A 22,655-nucleotide genomic window follows, 5' to 3' on the forward strand; every position below is an offset into this window, starting at 1 on the left:
GAGTTGTACAGCCTGATGGCATGAGGGACAAAGGAGTTCTTAAGTCTGTTGGTCCTACACTTGGGAAGGAGCAGTCTTTCACTGAACAGGCTCCGCTGGTCGCTGATGACGGTGTGCAGAGGGTGGCTGGTATTGTCTATAATATCCAGCAGTTTTTCCAGTGTCCTCCTCTCTGCCACCGTCACCAGAGGGTCGAGCTTCATGCCGACCACAGAGCTGGCCCGCCTGATCAGTTTATCCAGTCTGGATGTGTCCTTCTTGGATGTGCTGCCCCCCCAGCACACTACAGTGTAAAAGAGGACACTGGCAACCACAGACTGGTAAAACATCCACAGCAGTTTGCTGCAGATGTTGAGAGTTGACAAAAATTAATGCTCTGTCTGAATACCATTGATACATTAGCTTTTTACAGATAAATATGCAATGAAAACTGTTGGGGATAAAAACACAGTAAGCTTAAAGCAACAAACAAACACAAAAACAATCCATTTATGATTGACTACTTAAAGGGGCACTATATGCTTCGGGAGAGGAAATTCAAACTTAATATTTACAATATTAGTGAGGTAATAAAACAAACTCAGAAATATTTATTTTTTCCATAACTGAATTAACAAGCTGTACTCAGAGGAAATAAAGTTCCCCAGAACACTGTTTGAGGCTAGAAAGGTGGCAGGGTCCGCCAAATATAATATTTGTTTACTCGGTTTATTTAGTCATGAAAACAAAGACAGTTTGTTTGTTTAGTTTGTTTATGCATAATAAATCAGTCATTGAAGATATTATGCTTCTGATTAAAAATGTTCCCCCAAAACTACGTACTGCACCTTTAACAACCATTTCCTTATCCAAGGGGTTTTAAAAATGGCGGCAAGGAAGGCCTACTGATTTTTCAACAAAAGCTACATTACGGTGTGTATAATGTATATTCTGTACGGTCAAAAACATAAATGTCTTTGAAATGTATATTTGTAAATATATACATATGTCGGTGTTGGCTATCAGCATCAAAACCTTAAGTTTGATGATAGAAATGTTTACCGATAATGGTTTCGTCCGGCTTCCGGAAAACCCCTTCAGCGACACTTTGGTACAGTCGACATGCGCGCGAAAGATTTGTAACAGCAATGGCGTCTAAAGCAGCAGGTGGGTGTGTTGTGTTGTATGTGTTGTCCAGGCCCACTAAAAGTCATTACAACTGCGTCATTCAGCGACAATATAGAGATGTGATGTGTCTTGTTTAGTTAACACACAGGTTAAGGTTGTTTTACGGCTGTTGTCATCTCATGTTTGTGTTAAACTTGCTCATTTCTGCTGCTGAGGAGTCAGCAGTAGCTATCGTCGTGGCTAACAGTGGAACAAACCATTCAAGCTTTGTTTACATGAGAGTTAGCTACATCAACATTTCTGTTTTCAGTCGCAGGAGTGTTAAACAGCTGTCAGTTATCTAATGTTATCTTCTACAACAGTCCATTTTTAAGTAGTCAGGGTCGAAAGCTGCACCCTGTGTTATGAAAACAAACCTGTAGCATCACGTGTGTTCAGGTCGTCGAGGGACGAAGCGCAAAGCGGAGGTTCAGGTAGAGGAGGAGAAACCATCCGTGGAGGAGGAGGAGGAGGAGGACAGAGGAGAGGAGGAGGACGGCCAGGAAGGCCAAAGGGTGGTCATTGAACACTGGTGAGCAACTTCATGAAATCACACTATTGCCTGTATGTTACTCATTACTCACTTTCATGGAGCAGTTGAGTAGTGGTATAAAATGGTGTTACTAATGTAGTGTAACATAAACTTGTACTCGAGGACAGTACTTGTTAATGTACTTAGCTGTTGAATCACATGCAGCAGATGGACGGATAGATTTAGTAACCTTGACAGATGTCCATCTGATGGTTGATGTGTTATTTCAGTAAGAGCTGACGAGTGTATGGGCGTAATGCTGCGGAGGTGAAATCTGCCCTCCTGGCTGCCCGCCCTGAACTGACTGTGGTGCTCAACCCTGAGAAACCCCGCAGGAACAGCTTCGAAATCACTCTGCTGGATGGAGGCAAAGGTGAGGAGGGCGGAGAGGGAAAATCCAAGAATAACTCAACCATTTGGTGCTCCCAAGGGTCATTTTCAGCCAAGTCGCTTTGTCTCAGTTTTTGGGCTTTTACCCGTTTGTAGCAGCTATTAAAGGTTCGGTTCACTAAAACTACAAACAGAAACATACCTCTGCATGCCATGCACCTAGTTTGGTTTCACCTCTGAGATGGATACTGGTGGCGGTGAATGGAATTTAATTTGTTGGTCATAGCATGGGTGACAAATGTCATAAAGCAATGCGTCTTCCCAGGAGCAACGCCCCTGTCACTCAGGACAATCACAGGCCTTCTTTTGGACAGTTTTACCTTCACTTTTTAAGAATTTTCCATTTTAAAACAGTTGGTAGCAGGGCCTGAGGAGTTGTTTGCAGAAAGACCAATAAGGGCAAGAAAGGCATATACAGGAATATGATATATACATAATCTTCAGAGTGATTCCTAATTAAATCAAACAAATTTTTTAACCATCCAGGAAATTGACACCACAAAATTACTGTAATTTAATCTTCACAGATTTCACATCAGCTGTAAATCTGAGGTGTTAACAAAGGAAGTGAAGAAAGTAAAATCCTGCTAACACTTGTTCTCTGACTGAATGTCTCATTAAACCCTGCTAGAACAGTCAACAGAGGGCTGTGTTTACCAGGGGTGCAGAATAGCCACCAGAGGGGATAAAGTTTGCAAAAGAATGAGACGTGTGAAAACATAATACTCCCATGTCTAATTACACACAATGTGTGCTCTGTTTATTGTGGTGAATGATTATTTGTGCTCCAAATTTAAGTGGTTTGTACATTGCTATTGCTGTTCACATTTTTAATAAGACGACTTAAATTGTCTTGAAAGCATTTGATTTTACTGCTCTCCTCTAGAGGCTTTGATAACACATGGATATTACTGCCCATCTCCTGTATTGTCCTCATAAATGACTGTTTCTGTTACTTCTGATCCCTAAAGAAACATCTCTGTGGACTGGAATAAAAAAGGGTCCGCCACGTAAGCTGAAGTTTCCTCAACCTGATGTTGTAGTTGCTGCTCTACAGGAGGCCCTGAAGGCTGAGTAGACGCCCACTGAAGGTTTGTCATTTCAATGCCGTCAGATGAAATAATTTAACAGGGAAAACACAAGATATAACAAATGTATCAAAGATTTTGAAGCCCACTTTAAATAAGTAATTTGAGTCAACTGTGAAATGAAACTTAAGGGCTTGGTACATTACTTTGTATTAGTGGTACAAGGGTTGTGCAAACATTGTTTTTAAAACATACATGTTTATTATTTGTGATAAACCCAGGCTTTGCAGAGCTCATGTTGGAATGTCTCTTACCAAAAGGTTCTTTAGGTTGTTTTTAAAGTGAGTTAAAATGTGATGTATTACAAGGGACGTTTGATATCACCAACCTAGTTTGTGGACAAGAAAGATGTTAGGTTTTTAAAATATTGAAAACTGAAATATGAAACTGAGTATTTTCTGTAGCCTTTTGAAATGTTCTCCACTAATTCACAAAAGTAAAAAAAAAAAAAGTTGGCTTTGTCAATTTATACTACTTATTTTGTGGCATAATTGAAATGCTGAAATAGAAAAGGTTTCCTTCCAAAATGTAAACAGACATTTGTTTGTTCAGCCTTTTTTAAATCATAAAATAAGACTCATCACAATGACTCACTGCTTCCATCCATCCTCTTTCTTCAAAATGAAACTTTGTGTGCGCTGGAAACTGTTTTTTGTTTATAAAACAAAGAAACTCACACACACACATGCTCCCTGAAATAGAATGAGGATTATGGACTTGACTCATAGCTTGTTAGTTGGGTTTTTACCAGCATCTCATAAGATGCTTCAATGTGTCTGTCACTGTTCCCTTACATAAATTTGCTTTTTTCCCCCCCAGAGCCATGTGTCATAACCCAAACTTGGATTTCTTTCATGTATTATGAGTCACCAGGCTTATGGAGGTGTTCACTGCTTGTTAGTTGGTCTTATGAGACAGTGTCAACCCTCAGCCATTAAGACTAAAACTAACAGAATGCTTACTTTCAGTGGCAGGCTAGATGCCAAGGTGAAATTAGGAGCTCTGAAATTGAAATGAATGCTAATTCATGCTAATGCTTATTCAATTCGGTCAAACTTTCTTTACCCCCATACTTTGCAAGTGTCTCTATTGCTGCTGGTTGAGACTAATTGGGAATTAAGGCTGTAGAGGAGCTAGAAACCCATAGTGTATAAGCAATGTTTATATTTTAGAGTTTAACAAGATAAAATCATGTCTTACATGCAGCCAAGAGTTCAGGAGATGTGGCCCATGGAAGCAGAATGATGAGGAGTGACTAATGGGATGTTCTCAGTCCCTCCTCTGATGATCCCGGCTCCAACAGCTCACATTTCCTGGATACATGCTGACACCTAGTGGAGCGACTCTGAACCTATATATTACTCAGCTGCATAATCCTGCTGATCTTAAAGTGTTTATTCCCTATTTGACAACGGTTTATTGTGCTTTTATATTTGTTTCTAGTAAATAAAGTTTTCTTTTGTTCGTTATTGTGAGTGTGTGTGTTTTTTTTGTTATTTATTTCTATTGCAGGAATAAACAACATCAACAACGTCTCAGATATTTCTGCTAAATTGTTTTGGATTGATATCTCATTTGATGTCTCGAATCACTTTAAGTTCTTCATACATTTAGGGATGATGAAAAAACATTTTCTTCAGTATATAAAAAAACAGTTCATCCACTTTTGATTATCTTTATGACATTAACCCTCAAAATAACATTTGTGACCATATCACAACAAATGTAAGTTTCTCTCTCTTAAATTAAACTGAATTTTCACTTGTGGTTTAAGGTATAATTGAGTAACTGCTAGCTTTAAGCAATGAAAGACCCGAAAATGGCTTTCACAACCAAACATGTTTCACCGACGAGCCTCAACAAAGCTTGCACACGATTTGTTGCTGAGGATGTGACGTCATCATCACGCGACCAGCCACAGCAGCGGTTTCTCGAGAGCTGGGAACATTTAATTCTACAATAAGGCTTGAAATCTGCCCGTAAGTACTTTACATTAAAAATAATCACCCTTTTGACATTCAGCTTACAATACGGGAGTAGTTTACTGACATTTGGAGCGTCTGAAGGCTTTAATTCCGCTTTTATTGCTGAAATAACCGTGGCTACGTTAGCTACGGCCTGCTAGCTGCTAATAACCAATGAGTTGAGTTGTCCTCACAGTGTGCTCATGTGTAGGTAAACATGCTGTAAAATCTTTCAGATAAACTCTTAGCTACTTTAGCCAAAGTTTATCCCAATACTACAATGTCCCACATGCGAAGGAGCAGATATTTCTGTTCAACGTTAAGCCTCTTTAAGGTTGAGAGGTAACTAGTTGCTATCTAGGATTGAAGGTAACAACATGATGCCAAAATGCCTTTGGTTGAGTGGGTATGATTAAGTATTTCTCTTTATGGCACCGTTATGTGCTTCAAATGTAATATGTTTAACGAATTGTACCACCTGGGGCATCTCTCCTCCATACATTTAGTCTGTAACTATTCCTTAAAGCAGTGGTTCACAACCCTTTTCCTCAAGGGAACCCTTTTCTGTCATTGAGTAAAGTGACGTCCCCCGACTGAGTTACATGTTTTAAGGATATTTCATATTATATGTTCAATGCAAAACTATGACAGCAGAGAACAACCTTAAACCTTGAAATTAACCCATAAAGTAAATGCACTAACTGCAAAAAGTTTGTTTTGCAGATTATTACCTGTTAATATTGCATCAGAGATAACCTTTCATGGGAACCTTTTCCTATACAGTTCTGTATTATTATTATTATTATTATTATTATTATTATTATTATTTTACATGAACAATCATACTCTCTTTGAGTGTTTTAACTGCATACCTTCCTAAGGAGAACAAGGACAAGGCTGTGTGCATGTAACTTTTTCTTTTTAATATGCCATTATTGCCAGGTATAGACGTTCTCTTGTCAGTCATGGCAACAGAGGGTGAAGTGAAGACGACTGAAGATGCTCCAGCATCCGGGAAGGCCTGCACCAGGTTTGACCTGGAGAAGGAGACTGAACTTCGGTTTGAGGTGGAGGCAGGGGAGACGGCGGATGCAGCAGAGCAAGTTGAGCTGGAGCTCCTCACAGGGATGGCTGAGGTGTTTGGTTCAGAGCTGAACCGCAACAAGAAGTACATATTTGGACCAGGCTCCAAGATCGCAGTTTTCACCTGGCAAGGCTGCAGTGTCAATCTTTTTGGGAAACCAGAGGTGAGCACGTGATCAAAGGTCTATTTGAAATTTTTCTATTTTTGCTTACTTGGTGATTAAACTTGCTATGGAACATGGTATCACATTTAACCATGTGTGGCTTTATGAATTTGACATTTGATGAATGTGAGGCTCAAATAATTGGCATCTCTCCCTCATTGTCACAGGTGGCTTATGTGTCCAAGGATACTCCCATGTTGCTCTACCTGAACACACACGCTGCCCTGGAACAGATGAGAAAGCAAGCAGAGCGAGACAATGAGAGGGGGCCGAGGGTAGGTTTTAATCAAGAACTATAGGCAAGCTTGTCAGATTCAGGCAAATGCATTTTCCATTGACATTGAATAACTAATCATTCCTCAGGTGATGGTGGTGGGACCTACAGATGTGGGGAAGTCAACAGTGTGCCGGCTGCTATTAAGCTACGCTGTGAGGGTGGGCCGCCGGCCAACACTGGTGGAACTGGATGTCGGACAGAGTGGGGTATGGATGAATTGGAGAATATCGACCAAATCTATGGAAATTAGGGGAACATCGATGGCTGATATTTGTATTATTTTATTATAGTCACGTGTACAATAAGTTCTGAAAAACAATATTTTGAGTTTTTTAGGGTATTCTGGTGGAACAACAGTAAAAACATACAGAAATATAACATTATAGCTCAAGATTTCTGCACAAAATTGACAACAGTGACCAGATGCTTGTGATTCACGCAATCTATTACAGAATCTGTGATACAGAATGGAAATGTTGAAAAACATCAGTTTGAGTATGTAAAGTATGTTCTGCTCCTCAGGTGTCTGTACCTGGGACAGTGTCAGCTCTGTGCATTGAGCGTCCAGCAGACGTGGAGGAGGGTTTCTCAGTCCAGGCTCCTTTGGTTTACCACTTTGGCTCTACTACCCCAGGGACCAACATCAAACTTTACAACAAGGTGAGGAAAGAGAGATTCTGGATGTTTTTAGTCTGTGTTGTCAACAGTTATTTTGTTTGTCTCTGCCCAATTTAATCTGGTATTTGTTCTTAATGTGCAGCTGACGTCACGCCTGGCCGAGGTGTTTTCCCAGCGCTGTGAGGTGAACAGGAAGGCCAGCGTGGGAGGCTGTATCATCAACACCTGCGGCTGGGTGAAAGGCTCTGGATACCAGGCTCTGGTCCACTGTGCCTCAGCCTTTGAGGTTGATGTGGTGCTGGTGCTGGACCATGAGAGGCTCTACAATGAACTCAAACGAGACCTCCCTCACTTTGTGCGGGTGGTGCTCCTACCCAAGTCAGGAGGAGTGGTGGAGCGCTCCAAGGATTGCCGTCGGGATGCTCGGGATGAGAAGATCCGCGAGTACTTCTACGGCTTCCGTGGAGTGTCCTTCTACCCGTTTTCCTTTGAAGTGCGTTTTGCGGACGTCCGCATCTACAAGATTGGGGCACCATCCATTCCGGACTCGTGTTTGCCACTGGGAATGTCTCAGGATGACACACAGCTAAAGCTGGTACCTGTGACACCAGGAAGAGACCTGACGTACCATGTGCTGAGCGTGAGCAGTGCCGAGGACGGAGAGGACGGTGCTCGAAAGAGTCTTGTGGAGAGCCCTGTGTGTGGCTTCATTGTGGTGACTAATGTGGACACGCAGACACAGGTGATGAAAGTGCTGTCCCCGGCGCCCAGACCACTGCCCAGACACACTCTGCTTATCATGGACATCCGCTTTATGGATATGAAATGATGAGGCTCGGTCGCAAAAAAAGTGTGGATCATTTTAGAGAGGAGTTCTGTTGAGAAGAATTTGTGCCAAAGGAGCTGGATTCTGTTTCAAAGTCGTCTAGTTTGTGCTTTGCAAGGACTAAAGAGGGCAAAGAGAGAAAGATTTAAGTACTGAAATTGGTAGCTGCTGTAAATTATACCCCATTTTACAGACCACACTGTACAGATGTTTGGGCAATTTGTGGAAAAGGATGTTTTATCGGTGAAGGAATTATTTTTGTGATAATCTGTTTTATAAACACTTTTTTCTCTTTGAGTAATAAATTTTTATATGAAAAATTCTGTGTTTTCTGTTAATTACACTAAATTCTGTTGTCAGCATATTTTCCTATCTAACACATGCACTTCGTATCATTTTGGATTTATCTGCATGTCTTGGAGATAATGGACTAATTATGAAAACATTTGTGTGTCTGTGCTTGATTACATTTAATCAAGCCTGTGAAAACTTCAGTTTCAAAGGCTTTTTATGGGCTTTTAGCACTAAAATAGAATATATAGAATAATAGTGTTTCCTCAAACCCTCATCCAACATTGCAATCTTACCATTAATATGTCTGAAGTGGGAGACATGCCAGACCTTCCCTGTTGTATACATGCTGTAGTGGTCATCATGTCTGTTTGGACATAAGTGGGGCAAAGGACACTAAACTGTAGGTGACATCCTGACTGACAACACAGTACCAGTATGTTAGTAACTGTTTAGGGGCACTACAATATGAGCTCCTTTGTTGTTTATTCTGTAAACACCTGACAGCTCATACCAGCAATGTCAAATATTCTATAGGCCTACATGCTCATTCACATTATTATGATGTTGATATTTCTCTAAATGTTATGACAACAATGCAAACAACAACAATTTAAGTTGGACAGAACATCTTTACTTACATGAACAGTATTCTCAAACTGAACCAACACACAGTGTGATGCGTAGCAGCTGCTTCTTTGCTGTACGAAGCCTCTTCAGAGTTGCTGCCAGCCTGTATCCAAAGTAGTCTTCCTCGTCTCGATAGCCGGAACTTAGGCTCATCAGCTCGGCCTTAAAGGGGCAGGGCTAGACTAGGTGTGGGTGTGCACTCAGAGGGCATCGTGGCTCCTGGTATGGGCATGCAGGAGTTCTCCTCTGGGCTCAGAGGGCGCATCGCATGGCCGATGGCTGGACTGCATGAGGGCCTCTCAGCTGCAGGAGGGCTCTGCTCAGAGCCTCTGTGATGCCCCATGTTGGAGCATGTTGGCTGCCCCTGGACGCAGGGCTCAAGGAATATAAGCAGTGGCACTAACTTCCACCTCCATATGACGCTTTGCATGAATAAATTCATCCTGAAGCCTATTTCACAAGAAAAAAATCAAAGACTACAGACTAATTATTCTTAGCTTATAATTGTGGCAGTTTTTAGGCATAGAAGTTTGATGAAATCATACGTTTTCACTATTACGACCCACAACCGAGACACCAGACTCTCTGAGTTTCTGAAGTAGAGAGAGATCTCTCCAGAAGTTGGGCTCAGTGGGGACATTTATGAAATTAGTGGACATGCCTGTTCCTCATTTCTGTTGTTGCAAAATTAGCAATATGAGGAAATGTTCCCTTCAAATGTGTTGCAAGGATAGTATTCGTTTATTGTTTTGAGAGGTATTATTTTAATTGTATTTGGTAATAAAAATATAAAAGGCTCACAACATTTTAATAACAAACAACAAATCACTTTTACATCAGGGCGTTTGAGACGTGTCTTCAGGCCACGCCCCCTCGGTCTCTGATTGGCTGTTCGTCCCACCTGAGGGACGACGGACTAGTTCCGGGTTTCCGAAGTCGGCCTAGCAAGCGAGCTAACTAGTTTGCTAGCGGCTAACTGAAGGAGGACCGCAACGACCCACACCCTACAGGCAAGACAGCTCGCATGTTCGGTTTTAGGTGTATCCTGTTTATTTTTTCTGCTCTTCTCGGTGACTGTTTAGCCGGACGTGGCAACATTTATCTTGCCAGCCGTCAACGAAAGCTACTCCGCGAGTGTAAAGCTCCCATGCTAGCCAGGTAACGTTAGCTAACACTTTTAGCTGTGGGAAAGGACTGGGCAGTGTCGCAAAAAACTTTCGAGGCTCGGTAAGAGCTAGCTGGTTACTAAGTGTGTGTCGCGTTTAAACGTCTTAATTATCACATCGAACTAAAACATCGAAGTGTTTATTACCTAGTTCAATATAAGAGAAGTGTTTCTTGATTTGGGTCATTGCGGTGTGAGCAGATTGAAGTAGTTGTCTTGACTGATTCGTAGCACTGCCCTGGCCTGTTGTTTAACGCTTGGTCGATTTCAAGGTATGATTCATGGATGAAGTGATTGTCAGTCAAATGATAAAGATTTAAATAAGACACCAGCCAGCAACTGTCTGTGTGTCGCTATCGCTGGGAAAATTGATTAAACGAGCTCGACAGGCCACTTATCGATGGAGTTAGCTGGCGAACTGCAGATTGTTGCGGTGACATGATAGACAAGGCTCGACACGGAGATTTTAGGATTAACATCCATTATAGTCGGGGGGGATTTGTTGTGGGGCAGATGAGATGATTAACAACGGGCACAGAGACTGTGCCCTGGCCGCAGCTCTGTGTTTGTTAGCTCTGGTGATTGTTGAGGAGAGGGGTGTGTCCAAACTATCGGATTACAGTCACTCCGGATCCGTTTTCACCTTGTTCACACTGCACGGACTCGTTTTTCATCTGGAGATGAGGGATATCAATCTGATGTGTGTGTGTGTGTCAAAGGCGTCCACCCCCGTCACAGATCGTTGTCTCCTCGGTGTTTTGAATATCCTGTAGTGGGAGGAGTTTTCATTTGAGCACCTGAGGGCATGGAGGTGATAGCTGCCTGTTTAACAGCAGCAGGCTGTTGAACAACTTTTGTTTATGAGTAACGGTGAGAAAAGAGTGTGCACACAGTGTAACGCAAGATTTCAAGGACGGTAAGAAGTTGGTTAGTCAGCCTGATTGTTGTGAAATCAGGGTGAAACTCAGTTTCTCTCAGATAAGTCTGCTCTGTAACCTAACAAGGACATTTACCTCTGACAGTGAAGTGTAGACCCAATGAAACCTTTTCAAACGTTGTATTATTGTAGGAACTTCTGTTCACCACTACTGGGCACTACCGTATGTTAGTGATTAAATCAGCCGAGTTTTTTATTGATTAATCATTTGGGGTGGGAATCACGAAGTAACTTTCGATACTATGTCAATAAGCCATTGGTCCCCAGACATTTTCTGTAGTTATTGTTGTTATTACTATTATTAGCATTGTGTAACAGCATTCATTTCTTAACAAGATTTTCTCAAAACTCCCTTTCCGCACAAAATTGCAAATCCTTGGCAGCAAACAAAAACCAGGCCATTTTCTTTACTAGAAATTCACTTTATCATTGTACTGGTGAAGCTGAGGGCAAGATGTGACTTGTCATATTTTCTTGACGTTGTTTTGATAGTTGTCTTGATTGGTGTAGATTCAAAGGTTACTTTGTGTTACCTGGGAGTCCTGTCACAAACTTGTCAATTCTTTGCTAATGGTGCAGAACCACAGCCAATCATTTAGCCTTGTCTCGCTCCTCCTGTTGTAACTCCAGGCACTCCGACTTTGGGAACCACTGCAATAAGTTTATTGCGATAACGAGGGTTATGATACAGCAATTCTGTGATACTTGATACATAGCATTCATCTTGATATATCACGGGTGTTAGTGTAAGTGAAGAAGATCCCTAAAAAAGCAGGAATTAGGTCTATCCACTGCATCTGGAAACAACAATGTAGAAAAAAGTACCTAGAGTCTCACTGTGTATTGCCTTTTCAAGACACAGTGTAACGAGTTGAGTATATATATCTAAACTTGCCAATATTAGGCAAGTTTAGAGCACGTTTTAACAAAAATGTTGATATTTGGCGCCGGTGGTTCAATAACGTATTGTGAGAGGAATTAATACAATATATTCCTGTATGGATATTTTGAACACAGTGTAAATTGAAATGCCCATCGCAGTTTCCCAAAGCCCACATTTTCAAATTGCTTTTTTTGTCACCATCACATAGGACAAAGATGCATGGCACATCTTTACAACTGAGAAGTTCGAACTCGGGAATAATCAGCATTTTTGCTTGAAAAAAAATGATTCTCAGAAAAGGCTGCCCATAAATCTAATTGACTACTTGTTTCAGCTGTCATTATTTGCAACCTTTTTTTTTGTTTACTTAGGTTTTGCTCACTGAGTGTAATGTTTGATTTTTAAATATTTTTTGTTACAGGGGCATGCAGCAGTTTACCCACGGAGGCAGTGGGTGAAAGAAGACAGGGCAACAGAGAGAAAAAAGGACTAAAATGCATCAGACTGCTGCACATGGCTTTATTTAAGGGATGCAGAATGGGAAAGGAGGTCTATTTGCAGAGAATTTGGAGGTGGGAGAGGTCTCTACACCCAGACCCGGCCAAGTGCGGAGGCACCTCTGTGAAATACGCAGGACTTCTTTTTGGGATGAGTTGATTTTGTCCCCCTATCGACACAAAGACTGAAGGCAGGGGTCTCAAGAGATCCAGGGGACTCTGCTTGGCTATTTGAGCTATTTTAGTTGTAAAGTTGAGGCTAGACATCATTTTAAAAACATTTTTTTTAGCAGGTTTTTAAAAAGAAAAAAACAGCTGGACTTTTGTTTTGATGTCAAGCAGCTTCCTGCAACTGGTTTAAAAGTGAATCTGTTTGTTTAGTTGTTTTCTCCTGCTGACTTAGTTTGAAACGCTGGAACTGTCCCTCCTGCCGCCATCCCCAGTTTCTTTTACCCACCCAGTGCCTAAATAAGCCCTCTTGGGACAATCACAGAAGTCATCAGCAGCTGCTGCGCTCAATCCTCTGCCTGTTTTCCTGTATGTGCTTCTGCTCGCGACCTCCACTACCACTACCTCTATAATTTTCTGTCTTTTCTTTTTATATTCATTTTCTCTGAGAGACATTTTCAAAACTCAAGCACAGTGACGAGCATTTATGTAAACACAGAGTATTCAGGAGTGGAGGGAACCTCGGATTGCTTGCTCAAACTTTAGTCGTATGTGCGAGTGTCTGCTCTTTTGCATACGTGCACAGCTGTTTTAAGGTTGCACTGGTGCCAGGGAGCAGCTTAAGCTTAGATTTATTTATTTTCTTGCACCAAATACGGTTACTTTAAAGCCATACAAAAATATTTATGAATAATGTACACATATTTTTGTATCACATTGCTCCTGTATAGCTTTGCTTTTGTACGCCTCTATTAAGATTATGCACACAAATTAAATATTCACAACAAGCTGTATATTGCTAGGTAGAAAAAAAATCTGTTTTTGAGTGATTGTTTGTTAGTGTCAGGACACAGAGAATCCCTCATGTTTCCTTTCAGTTGCTGCTTTGCATAGTATTGGTTTTCTTTTTCCAGTCTGTAGTCATGGCCCCTCCTCCCAAACAAACACCATATTTGCCATTTTGACCTGTAGACCACCCTTTACAGTAGGTAGACAGTAGATATCTATCTCTCTCTCGCTGTCTTCCTCCCCTCTCTCTGTCTCTGATGCCGGGTTTCAGTAGTGGGGGGGTTGGGGGAGGAGTAGGTGTCCCAGCTTCTGCTCCTCCCCGTCCGTTTCGACCCAGCCGATATGTCCCGGTGTCTGCAGCCACCACCTTCCTCGTCGGGTCCACCACCCTCTTCTTCTGCTTCACGTGAGTATCTCCTTGTCAGTCTCCCTCACATGTGCAAACACACGAGCACACAATGCAACCGTGTCCAAAGTGCTGACATATATTTACACACACACAGTTGTGTCATTGCGTAACGATTAATGATTGTACATGTTTGTGTTTGCTAACGGCATGTGTAAATATCCCCGTGTTTTTTGTTTTATCTGAAGATGTCCTGCTGTTCTTTTATTTGTTTAACCTTTATTCATTTAGGTTCCCTGAGCAAACTTTCCCCCTTTTCAGCATCATGCGCACTAACACAGTTCCTCACACCTGTGAGCTCCCCATTTACAATCACAGTCTTTTATTTGTGGCCACTGAACAGCTTCACTGGAGCGGTTTGTCGGTAAACTGCCTTGCACAAAGGCTTATCAACAGTCCCTGATGGAGTGTTACTTGCTCTGTGTCTTGCAAACTCTAATTTTGCTTCCATCTTACTTCGTACTGTCCAGGTGCCCGTGGTTGTCAGAGTATATTTCCTCTGTCATTCCCATCTACATTGCCGTGATCTTCCTCTTCACCCTCGCCAACTTCTGCATGGCCACTTTCATGGACCCTGGAGTCTTCCCTAGAGGTAAACACAAGTCTTTTTCCTCCAAAATTACTCATCACATACACATGATACATATGCAATGCTTTCTAGTATGTGACATAATGACCAGGATCCAATAGAAATTGACTGAATCATTTAGTGAACACAATGCAGAGGAGACCATATTGTCAGGTATTATGATGATGGTGCAGTCTCAGTGTGTGTTTCTGGTGTCTTTAGCGGAGGAGGATGAGGATAAAGAGGATGATTTCCGCGCTCCGCTCTATAAGACAGTGGAGATCAAAGGCATCCAGGTGCGCATGAAGTGGTGTTCAACCTGCCGCTTCTACCGCCCGCCACGCTGCTCTCACTGCTCAGTGTGCGACAACTGTGTCGAGGTACAGACACACACACACACACACACAATATATTGCTGTATTGTGACTCCAAATGAGAAATTAAATAATTTCACAGTTTATATGACAGTGGAACAGGGTGACAATGTTTGATTATCTAGGCTCATTTTGATTAGCTGGGCTCTCTATATTCTTTATGGCTGTAGACGTTAATCCGAAATGTGCCCAGATGTCCACTCCTAAATTACTGGGTGTGTGTGGGTTTTTTTTTAATCACTTGCTGCTGATCTCTGCCTCCTCCACCATATCTCCCAACATATAAAAGTAGTGTTAGCCTAATGTACGCCCACAATTTATTGCATGAGTGCGATGTTGCAGCATAACTTAGATTTATTGTTCAGCTGATGCCGGACAACCAACAATCAACATGAGAAGGTTATAATGTCACGTAGGCTGCAAACACCACTACATCAATGCAGAATCTTTTCAGTATCAGCATCACAATGCATCTGAGAATCGAGACATTTCCACACCTCTGTACCTCTGTGTTCAATTTGTCGAGCAGGTCCTAATTTCACAGTGAGCTCTCATAAACTCCTGTGTGACTTGACAGCTCAACCCAGATCTGTCCTATTCTTAGTTTAGCATGTGTGAGTGTGGGAGGCAAAAATTGTCTACTCGTCTGATCTTGATGTTTTGCAGTGTTTGCGTATCATCATTATATTTTTGTCTTCCTTTGATCCTGTTCTCTCTCAGGATTTCGACCATCACTGTCCATGGGTGAACAACTGCATTGGTCGGAGGAATTATCGCTATTTCTTCCTCTTCCTGCTGTCGCTTACCACCCATATCATGAACGTGTTTGGCTTCGGCCTGGTTTATGTCCTCCACCACCGCCAGCAGCTGGACACACCACACGCTGCTGTTACGTATCCTTTACTTGGCTCACTGCAGGACAAATTATGAGACTTCCTTTCCCCTTTTTATTTCCATTGTGATTTTTCACTTTGTGCTGCATTTGTTGTAATCTCCTTGACCATCTCCTCTCAGTATGGCTGTAATGTGTGTGGCTGGTCTGTTTTTTGTCCCAGTCGCTGGTCTGACTGGGTTCCACATAGTGTTAGTGGCCCGCGGTAGGACCACAAATGAACAGGTACAGACAGGAGCTGGATGTGTGTGTCACATTCTGAATCATTGAATTCAGTCAGAAAGATTTTAATGTAGAAGTCTGAATGTTTTTCTCTCCTCCACCCTCTCGCTGTAGGTGACAGGGAAGTTTCGAGGAGGCGTTAACCCCTTCACCAATGGCTGCTTGAGGAATATTTCACATGTGCTCTGCAGCTCCCAGGCTCCCAGGTCAGCCTTCCTCTCTCCTCTGCACTCATCTGTTTACTCCTTAAACACTCCACAATTATTTCCACTGCCTCCTTCTTTCCATTGCCTCCTCTCCCCTTCCACTTCTCCGCCCTCCTCTTTTATTGTTCTCACTTGTCTGTTTAGTTAATGGAATATACGAGTACAAGACCACAGTGTGAGTGGCTTCTGATTTTAATAGAGCAAAGTTCTGGTGAGCCTGTTGTTAAACGCTTTTGATTTCATTAGGATTAAAATGTATGTGTGTGTCCCTCTAACAGATACATGGGACGATGGCGGAGCCCTCAGGCAATGGAAGTACAGCCACCGTTTCTCAGACCGCCTCTCACGGAGGCCCAGCTAGAGGCCAAGGTCCTGGACAACGGCATCCAGAATGACCGTCACAGCACCAGGGTGAGTGAGACTAAATCCAACAAAAGACAAAAACAAGCGATCTACATGTAAAGGTTTGGATGTAGGAACTCCAGAGATGTTCTCGGCATTTCAGTGTTATTAAGAAATAATTGGTATATATTGTGTTCTTGATTGTACCTATTGTAGGATGAAAACCTTTTTTTAGGAATACAGAAAATTGTTTCCTGTGTTTATAAGAGTTTCTGTGTTTTGAATCAGTTTAATTGGTCCGCTGGTTAAAAGATCTATTGGACGGTAATAAGTGTAGTCTCTGAAATGACCCTCCAAAGATGTCAAAATAAAGTTTTTGGCTCAAAGTGTCACAAAATTAAGCTAATTATTAGAGCCGACTGATATCGGCTTGATATATCGGACATCGGCCTTGACTCGTGACTTTAAAACTGTACATGTACATCTGTACATCACGTGAACTCACTTTATATAACCAACAATTTGGTCCTCAGACCTTCATAAAGAAAAAAACAAAAAGTGAGCTATGCCACAAATGAGCACATGAGCTGAACAGGCAGCTGATGTAGCCTGTAGTGGTGATGCAGCTGCTGGCATGGATACTGGCACCAGTTGTAATTCTGCAAACTATACGGCTAATATAGACAAATAACAATCCGTGGTTCATCTCCTCCTGTCTATATTTAAGTAATTTATCTAATGGGAACTTTCTTTAACAATCCTTAAACGCTGAAACTCAGTTAACAGTTAAATCCCATTGTTGTGTCAGAATATTTAAATAATTAATGGATGTATCCCCACTGTGCCAGCTTTGTGTAATGTTAGCACGACACTATACCCCACTTCTGTGAGAGAGTATTTCACCCTCTGAATGTGAGTATATAATACCATACCAGAAAGCTCTGCCGCATGTGCTATCAGCAGCTTAAGTGGGTGTTCAGATTAAAAATAGTTTGAGTATATCAGTATGTTTGAAAGTTTATCAGATGCCAAAACCTTGAGCAATGGTTTATGAAACAGAACTTTATACCGCAAGAAGTTACTATTGCAACAACCGCTCTGTCCTCCACTGCAACAGTTGCAAGGCAAACAATCGAACTATACCAAGTAATCTACCTGCAATGGCCAGGGCATTTTGCATTGTAAAATAAAGTTACATTTTGTTACAGCAAACATCCAATTCTTTTGCCTGAAAACTGTGTTTTCTTTTCCTAGTGTAGCCCTTTTTGCCAGAGACCCTCATCATTTATTTAATTAAATGGGATTTTGATTCAGTTCTGTTGTCACACTGAACACAACCTGCAATGCTGTATGTCTTTTCTGTGTGTCTTTTTCAGTCCAAGAGCAGTCTAGATCAGATGGAGAGCCAGTCAGCTGATGCAGAGCCTCCACCTCCTCCGAAGCCGGAGCTTCGTTACCCCGGCTTGCCCCGTGCTGACACGGAGGGTAAGACGCACACAAATGCACACGTGTACTTGGGTAGTGGCAGATATATCACTAGATGTGTCAACATCTGAGTGTAAGGACATCAAGTAATGCTCAGTTACTTGCCTACTTGCAAACAGCTGAATGTTTTCTAATCACAGATGCACCTCTTTCAAATGTCACTTTTGGTTTCTTGCCACTCAGAGAGCAGCTTGTTGACTGAAGCTCCTCCTACGCCATCGATGTACAAGTACCGACCAGCCTACAACAGCCCGGGAAGGAACCACACTGCCCTCACACACCCCAACAAGGTACATTTACACTTGCACAGAGCTCAAGGTATTGAGTGTAAACAATTCACATAACATTATGTAGTTGCAGTATATTAAGAGTATTAACGGCATATTAACATAGTAAGCTTGTTTTAGCATTTGTAAATTTCATGTGTTTTTCCTTATTTCACTAAAAAGAAGTGAAGTGAACAGAACAATATCCCATGGATTACTGTAACAGATGGTCTGGTGGCTGACATGCCCAGCCCCTTCTAATTTACTTTGTGGTTAATACCATGCCCCTCTTTTTGTTTTTTTACTTTAATTGATCATTCAGTGGCCATCGGTCGATCAGTAAGTCTCAGCTAGTGTCATCTGTGTGTGTGTATCCCTTTGGCTCTCTGTGTTTGAGTGGACCTATCCTTCCCCCTGAGACTGCATTGACTGGAATGTGTAGTTCATGTACTGTATGTATTTGTATTTCCATTTAAGTGTTGATACACACAGTCTTTGACATGCAGTGTCAGTGCTTGTTCAAGCCAGTCAATGTCTCCAGTCCAGTAGTGTGATGATGGAGTAGAGCACCGGTCAAGCATCTAATTTCTCCCCACACCTCTTTATTTTCTGTTATAATCTGTAGAAAACTGTTGTTTTTAGTGCTATGATATCTATTCTTTAGGGAACATTGTGATTTTCATCTTTCTTCCTTCCTCTTCGCTCCTGCCTTCATCTTCATCACACTTTCCTCCTCTTCTCCTCTGCTCTACCTTTGGTCTGTTGCTCTTCCTCTCTCTTCTCCTCAGATGATCCGTGGGGAGAGTCTTGACTCTCCATCTCCCTCCATTCTCCAGTCCAGCCGTCAGCCTAGCTACCGCTCAGAGCCGAGCAGCCTGGATGGGGCCACAGTGGTGGGGGGAGGTGTAGGGGCGCGCAGAGGGGGAGGGGAGAGGGGTGAGGGCCCCGGAGGCCCTAGCGGGACTGCTGCGGGGTTGACGGGGGGCATGTCGGGTTACTCCCTGACTGGGCGCTCCTACACCTCCTACCCATCCTCTCTGGTTTTGTCCACTGGCGGCTCACGCTCCTCCAGCCTGCGCTCAGCGCACACGGCACATAATCCGCTGGCCACGCTCCAATCGGAGGGCACCACAGACACCAGCTACAAAAGCCTGGCCAATCAGACGCCTCGGAATGGCAGCCTGTCCTATGATAGCCTGCTGACGCCATCCGAGAGCCCAGAGTTTGAGTCAGCAGCCCACGAGCTGTCGCCGCAGAAGCCTCATGCTCTGTCTCCCTCAGCGACTATAACAGGCCAACCTGAGGTGATGTCACCCAGTACCCGGCTGCAGGGCTACACGTCGCCCTTCCTCTCAGCTCAGATCGCCCAGCAGAGGGAGGGGCAGCTGCTCCAGGGCTCTGCCACTTTCTCCTCCCCCCACAGGGCCTACCTGCGTGCTGTCAGCCCGCCCCCTCCCTCCTCTGGGCCTCCTGAGATCCAGCACCTTCTCCATCATAACCAGGACTCTTCTTCCCGAGCCACTCGTAACCCTTCCTCCTCATCCTCTTCCCCTGGGGTTCGCTCACTAGAGCCCCCTGTCTCCCCGCCACCTCGCGGCCTCTCCCTCGGCAAATCCCAGTCTTATACTGGGGAGGCGGGGCCTCAGCACAAACCTCGGCCCGCAGGAGGAAGCACTGTGCTGGGAGGGGGAGGAGCCGGAGGAGGGCAACATGCTCCACAGTGAGTAGTGATCCGTCGCCAGATCCGTCAGCCTGCTACTCTTCCTCCTCATTCTCCTTTTCCTCCTAATCCTCTTCTTCTTCCTCCCTGGTTTGTGTCAGCCCTCCTCTTCCTCCCTGATCTGTGTGAGTCTTCCTTTTCCTCCTTTACGGGTTACAGCCAGTCTTTGCTTGTTTAGGGTTCAACAGTGTGTATGGAAGTTGTTGGTTCACCTGGTGGAGTGTATGCGTTAGTGATAAGAGCATGCCAGTACATGTTTAGCTCTGTGACTGCATGTCTAACCATGCTGCTATTTACTTCTGTCCTGTAGCCTTTCTGTCCATGTCTTTTTCGTACTCACTAAGTTTAGTTACCAAATGCCTTACAAGATCAATGGTAGAGAAACATTTTTATGTTTGTGCTTGTTTGTTGTTATTTTTTAAGTAGAACCACTCACCTCCACATCCATTTATCCTCTGTCCTCATCCCTCACTCCCCTCCCCTTCCTGATGACTGTCCAATCAGATCCACCTCTCGCCCAGTCTTGGCCAATCACACCACATCCAAACCAGGGGGCGGGGTGAAGAAGGTGACAGGCGTTGGAGGGACCACTTACGAGATATCGGTTTGAGTGACAGGCATCCTTCAGGGTCTATCACAAGGAGCTGGAGGGAGACAAGTCACTGGACTACTTCGACCCAAGCTGGATATTATTCATGACTGCAGCCCCCTGAAAAACAGACGGTTCTCCGCTGCAGCAGACTAAAGGAGCAGGCTGTACTTACTTTGTTATCTTTGTAACGCCACTGGCCACTCTTCTCTGTTAGCCTTTCAGATTTGAACAAAGAGTAAAAGGGGACACTGGTTAATTTTTCACAGGATCAATTCGTCACCATTTAGCCACTTTGTGAGCCATAGGCTGATGTGACTGTATCATCACGGCTGGGTACAGATATGTCTAAAGAACACGCATAGCTATTCAGTGATTTGCTGTTTTACTTTGGTACATTAGCACACAGAGTATTGACCACCGTGTCCAACACTTGAGGAAAGGATGGCCTTTATAGGGAGGATTCAGGACTGTTGACCAATCGAAACGTCATCTTCTCCTCTGTCTGATCGGACCACGCAACCTGTTTATCGATAAAGAGTCATGGAGAGAAGAGTCCAACCTATAAACACAGTATCATTTTAGTTTTATAAATCTTTTTTTTAAATATTGTTTTATATAAATGTGCAGATTATTATTGGGTCAGATTGTCAGGTATTGCAGATGACTATTGATGAGGGTGGCAGATGTGTACTGTGTGTAATTATTCATGAAAGCGATTTCTAATCAGTTGCCTGTTTATATTTAATGGCTGCATCAGCCACTCATGAGCTCTTGCTGGAATTGACATCGTCCAAAGAGAATGATGACCCTTTGGTGGACAGCTGAAGTGGCAAAATGATTGAGCTTAATTTTTTTTTGAAAGCCACAAAGAAATTCTGAATCACGATTGCAGCACAAGCATCTTTGTGGAATGTACGCTTGTAATGTTTATGCTAGAGACATTATGCAAAATCTGTTTGTAGCTTTAAGATCATTGTGTCTTTTTTTGGTGTTTTTTATTTTTTTCTTCTTTTCTGTAATGTTTTGTCTGTGAGTCAATCAAGATGCTAGCAGAACCTTATACCTTTAACAGATGGCCAGCCAAATAGGGGCAGTGGGGGAAGGGCTTATTTATTTCACCAGACAAGACAACCTTGTAGTTTTGGACACAATTTCAAACCAGTTTCTCTACAAGTATGTTCTTTCTTTTTATGAGAAAAGAAGTATGAATATTTTTTATTAAAAAAAAAAGAGTTACAAATGAAATTGTGAATGCGATATGCCACTGAATAGATTTTTAAGGAGGGACTGGTTTGCAATTTTTGCCTTGAAACCATTCATAGAGAAGCAAGCACGTTTTTATTTTTTTTCTATTGGTTTTTACTTTTACACGTTTCTGAGAAAAAATGTCAGGCAGATTAGATTTTTTTTGATTGACTTGTTCGTTTTTTAAAACACTTCTGTAAAGGTACAGTTTTTTTTTTTTTTTTTTTTAAATCACAGCCATGTTGAGGAAGGAATAATTAGAGGAAGGGAAGTGTGTGTTGGAGTGTGTCTTTCAGGAACGGGGCATTACAGTAAAGTTTTTATTTATTTTTTTTTTCTATCAAGGCCCACAGTAGTATTTGCAGTAGAATGTCAAAGCTGGCTGAATGTAGCACGTCTTTGGGGGAAAGTACACGCTTGAAGCACACAAGTATCATCCCTCAACCCAAACGACTGTGTTACGAGTTTTCAACCCTCCCAGGCTACGTCTTCGGTGTGCATGTGATATTTTGTTTGTCGTGCTGAATGCTTCACTGGCGTGTATACTTGTGAGTTAACCAACAGGTTCATGTGTGGGTGGTATCAAGAAAAGAATCATCACTAATGGCACAAGCAGCCGTCGTAAAGAGATAAAGACAACCTGTGTGTTACTTTTCTTCCTGCTCTGGCCGAGGACGATGAACAATTTGAAACTATGTGGGTATAGTCGTATACTTCTGTGTGAGATAAACTATCGCTATTGTGGGCTGTGATGAATGGAACGAGTTTCACAAATATCTGTAACGAGTACATTAAAGACATTTCCAAAATGGCCTTATAAAGAATTTTTAAAAAGATGTCTTCAGAATAAAAAGGTCAAACTGATGAAAAACTGAGAGCATCCAGAATC

General features: G+C 42.6%; 3 protein-coding genes across 5 annotated transcripts; all 3 read left to right on the forward strand.

Annotated features, from left to right (window-relative positions):
* Nucleotides 1–1,071: 1,071 nt before the first annotated feature.
* On the forward strand, nucleotides 1,072–4,625 carry selenoh (selenoprotein H). Its single transcript, XM_073487193.1, has 5 exons — nucleotides 1,072–1,146; nucleotides 1,546–1,678; nucleotides 1,909–2,051; nucleotides 3,040–3,159; nucleotides 4,363–4,625. Exons 1-4 carry the CDS (start codon nucleotides 1,128–1,130, stop codon nucleotides 3,144–3,146), a joined length of 402 nt encoding a protein of 133 aa, XP_073343294.1. The 5' UTR covers nucleotides 1,072–1,127; the 3' UTR covers nucleotides 3,147–3,159; nucleotides 4,363–4,625.
* Nucleotides 4,626–5,052: 427 nt separating this feature from the next.
* On the forward strand, nucleotides 5,053–8,409 carry clp1 (cleavage factor polyribonucleotide kinase subunit 1). The gene is made up of 6 exons (XM_073486933.1): nucleotides 5,053–5,135; nucleotides 6,063–6,367; nucleotides 6,535–6,642; nucleotides 6,731–6,850; nucleotides 7,167–7,304; nucleotides 7,405–8,409. Exons 2-6 carry the CDS (start codon nucleotides 6,086–6,088, stop codon nucleotides 8,089–8,091), a joined length of 1,335 nt encoding a protein of 444 aa, XP_073343034.1. The 5' UTR covers nucleotides 5,053–5,135; nucleotides 6,063–6,085; the 3' UTR covers nucleotides 8,092–8,409.
* A 1,548-nt stretch (nucleotides 8,410–9,957) lies between these two features.
* On the forward strand, nucleotides 9,958–22,638 carry zdhhc5b (zDHHC palmitoyltransferase 5b). Of its 3 annotated transcripts, none has more exons than XM_073486424.1 (12): nucleotides 9,958–10,019; nucleotides 12,416–13,854; nucleotides 14,325–14,446; nucleotides 14,645–14,802; nucleotides 15,517–15,689; nucleotides 15,811–15,913; nucleotides 16,025–16,116; nucleotides 16,395–16,527; nucleotides 17,835–17,943; nucleotides 18,127–18,233; nucleotides 18,998–19,929; nucleotides 20,434–22,638. In XM_073486424.1, exons 2-12 carry the CDS (start codon nucleotides 13,706–13,708, stop codon nucleotides 20,537–20,539), a joined length of 2,184 nt encoding a protein of 727 aa, XP_073342525.1. In that variant the 5' UTR covers nucleotides 9,958–10,019; nucleotides 12,416–13,705; the 3' UTR covers nucleotides 20,540–22,638. The 3 variants fall into 3 exon arrangements, with proteins under 3 accessions (XP_073342525.1, XP_073342526.1, XP_073342527.1); XM_073486425.1 differs by lacking the exon at nucleotides 9,958–10,019 and adding an exon at nucleotides 10,028–10,167; XM_073486426.1 differs by lacking the exon at nucleotides 9,958–10,019 and adding an exon at nucleotides 10,207–10,236.
* Nucleotides 22,639–22,655: the final 17 nt, after the last annotated feature.

Source organism: Pagrus major, chromosome 18 (genome assembly GCF_040436345.1).
Source record: "Pagrus major chromosome 18, Pma_NU_1.0".
In the NCBI taxonomy this organism is placed as follows: Eukaryota; Metazoa; Chordata; class Actinopteri; order Spariformes; family Sparidae; genus Pagrus; species Pagrus major.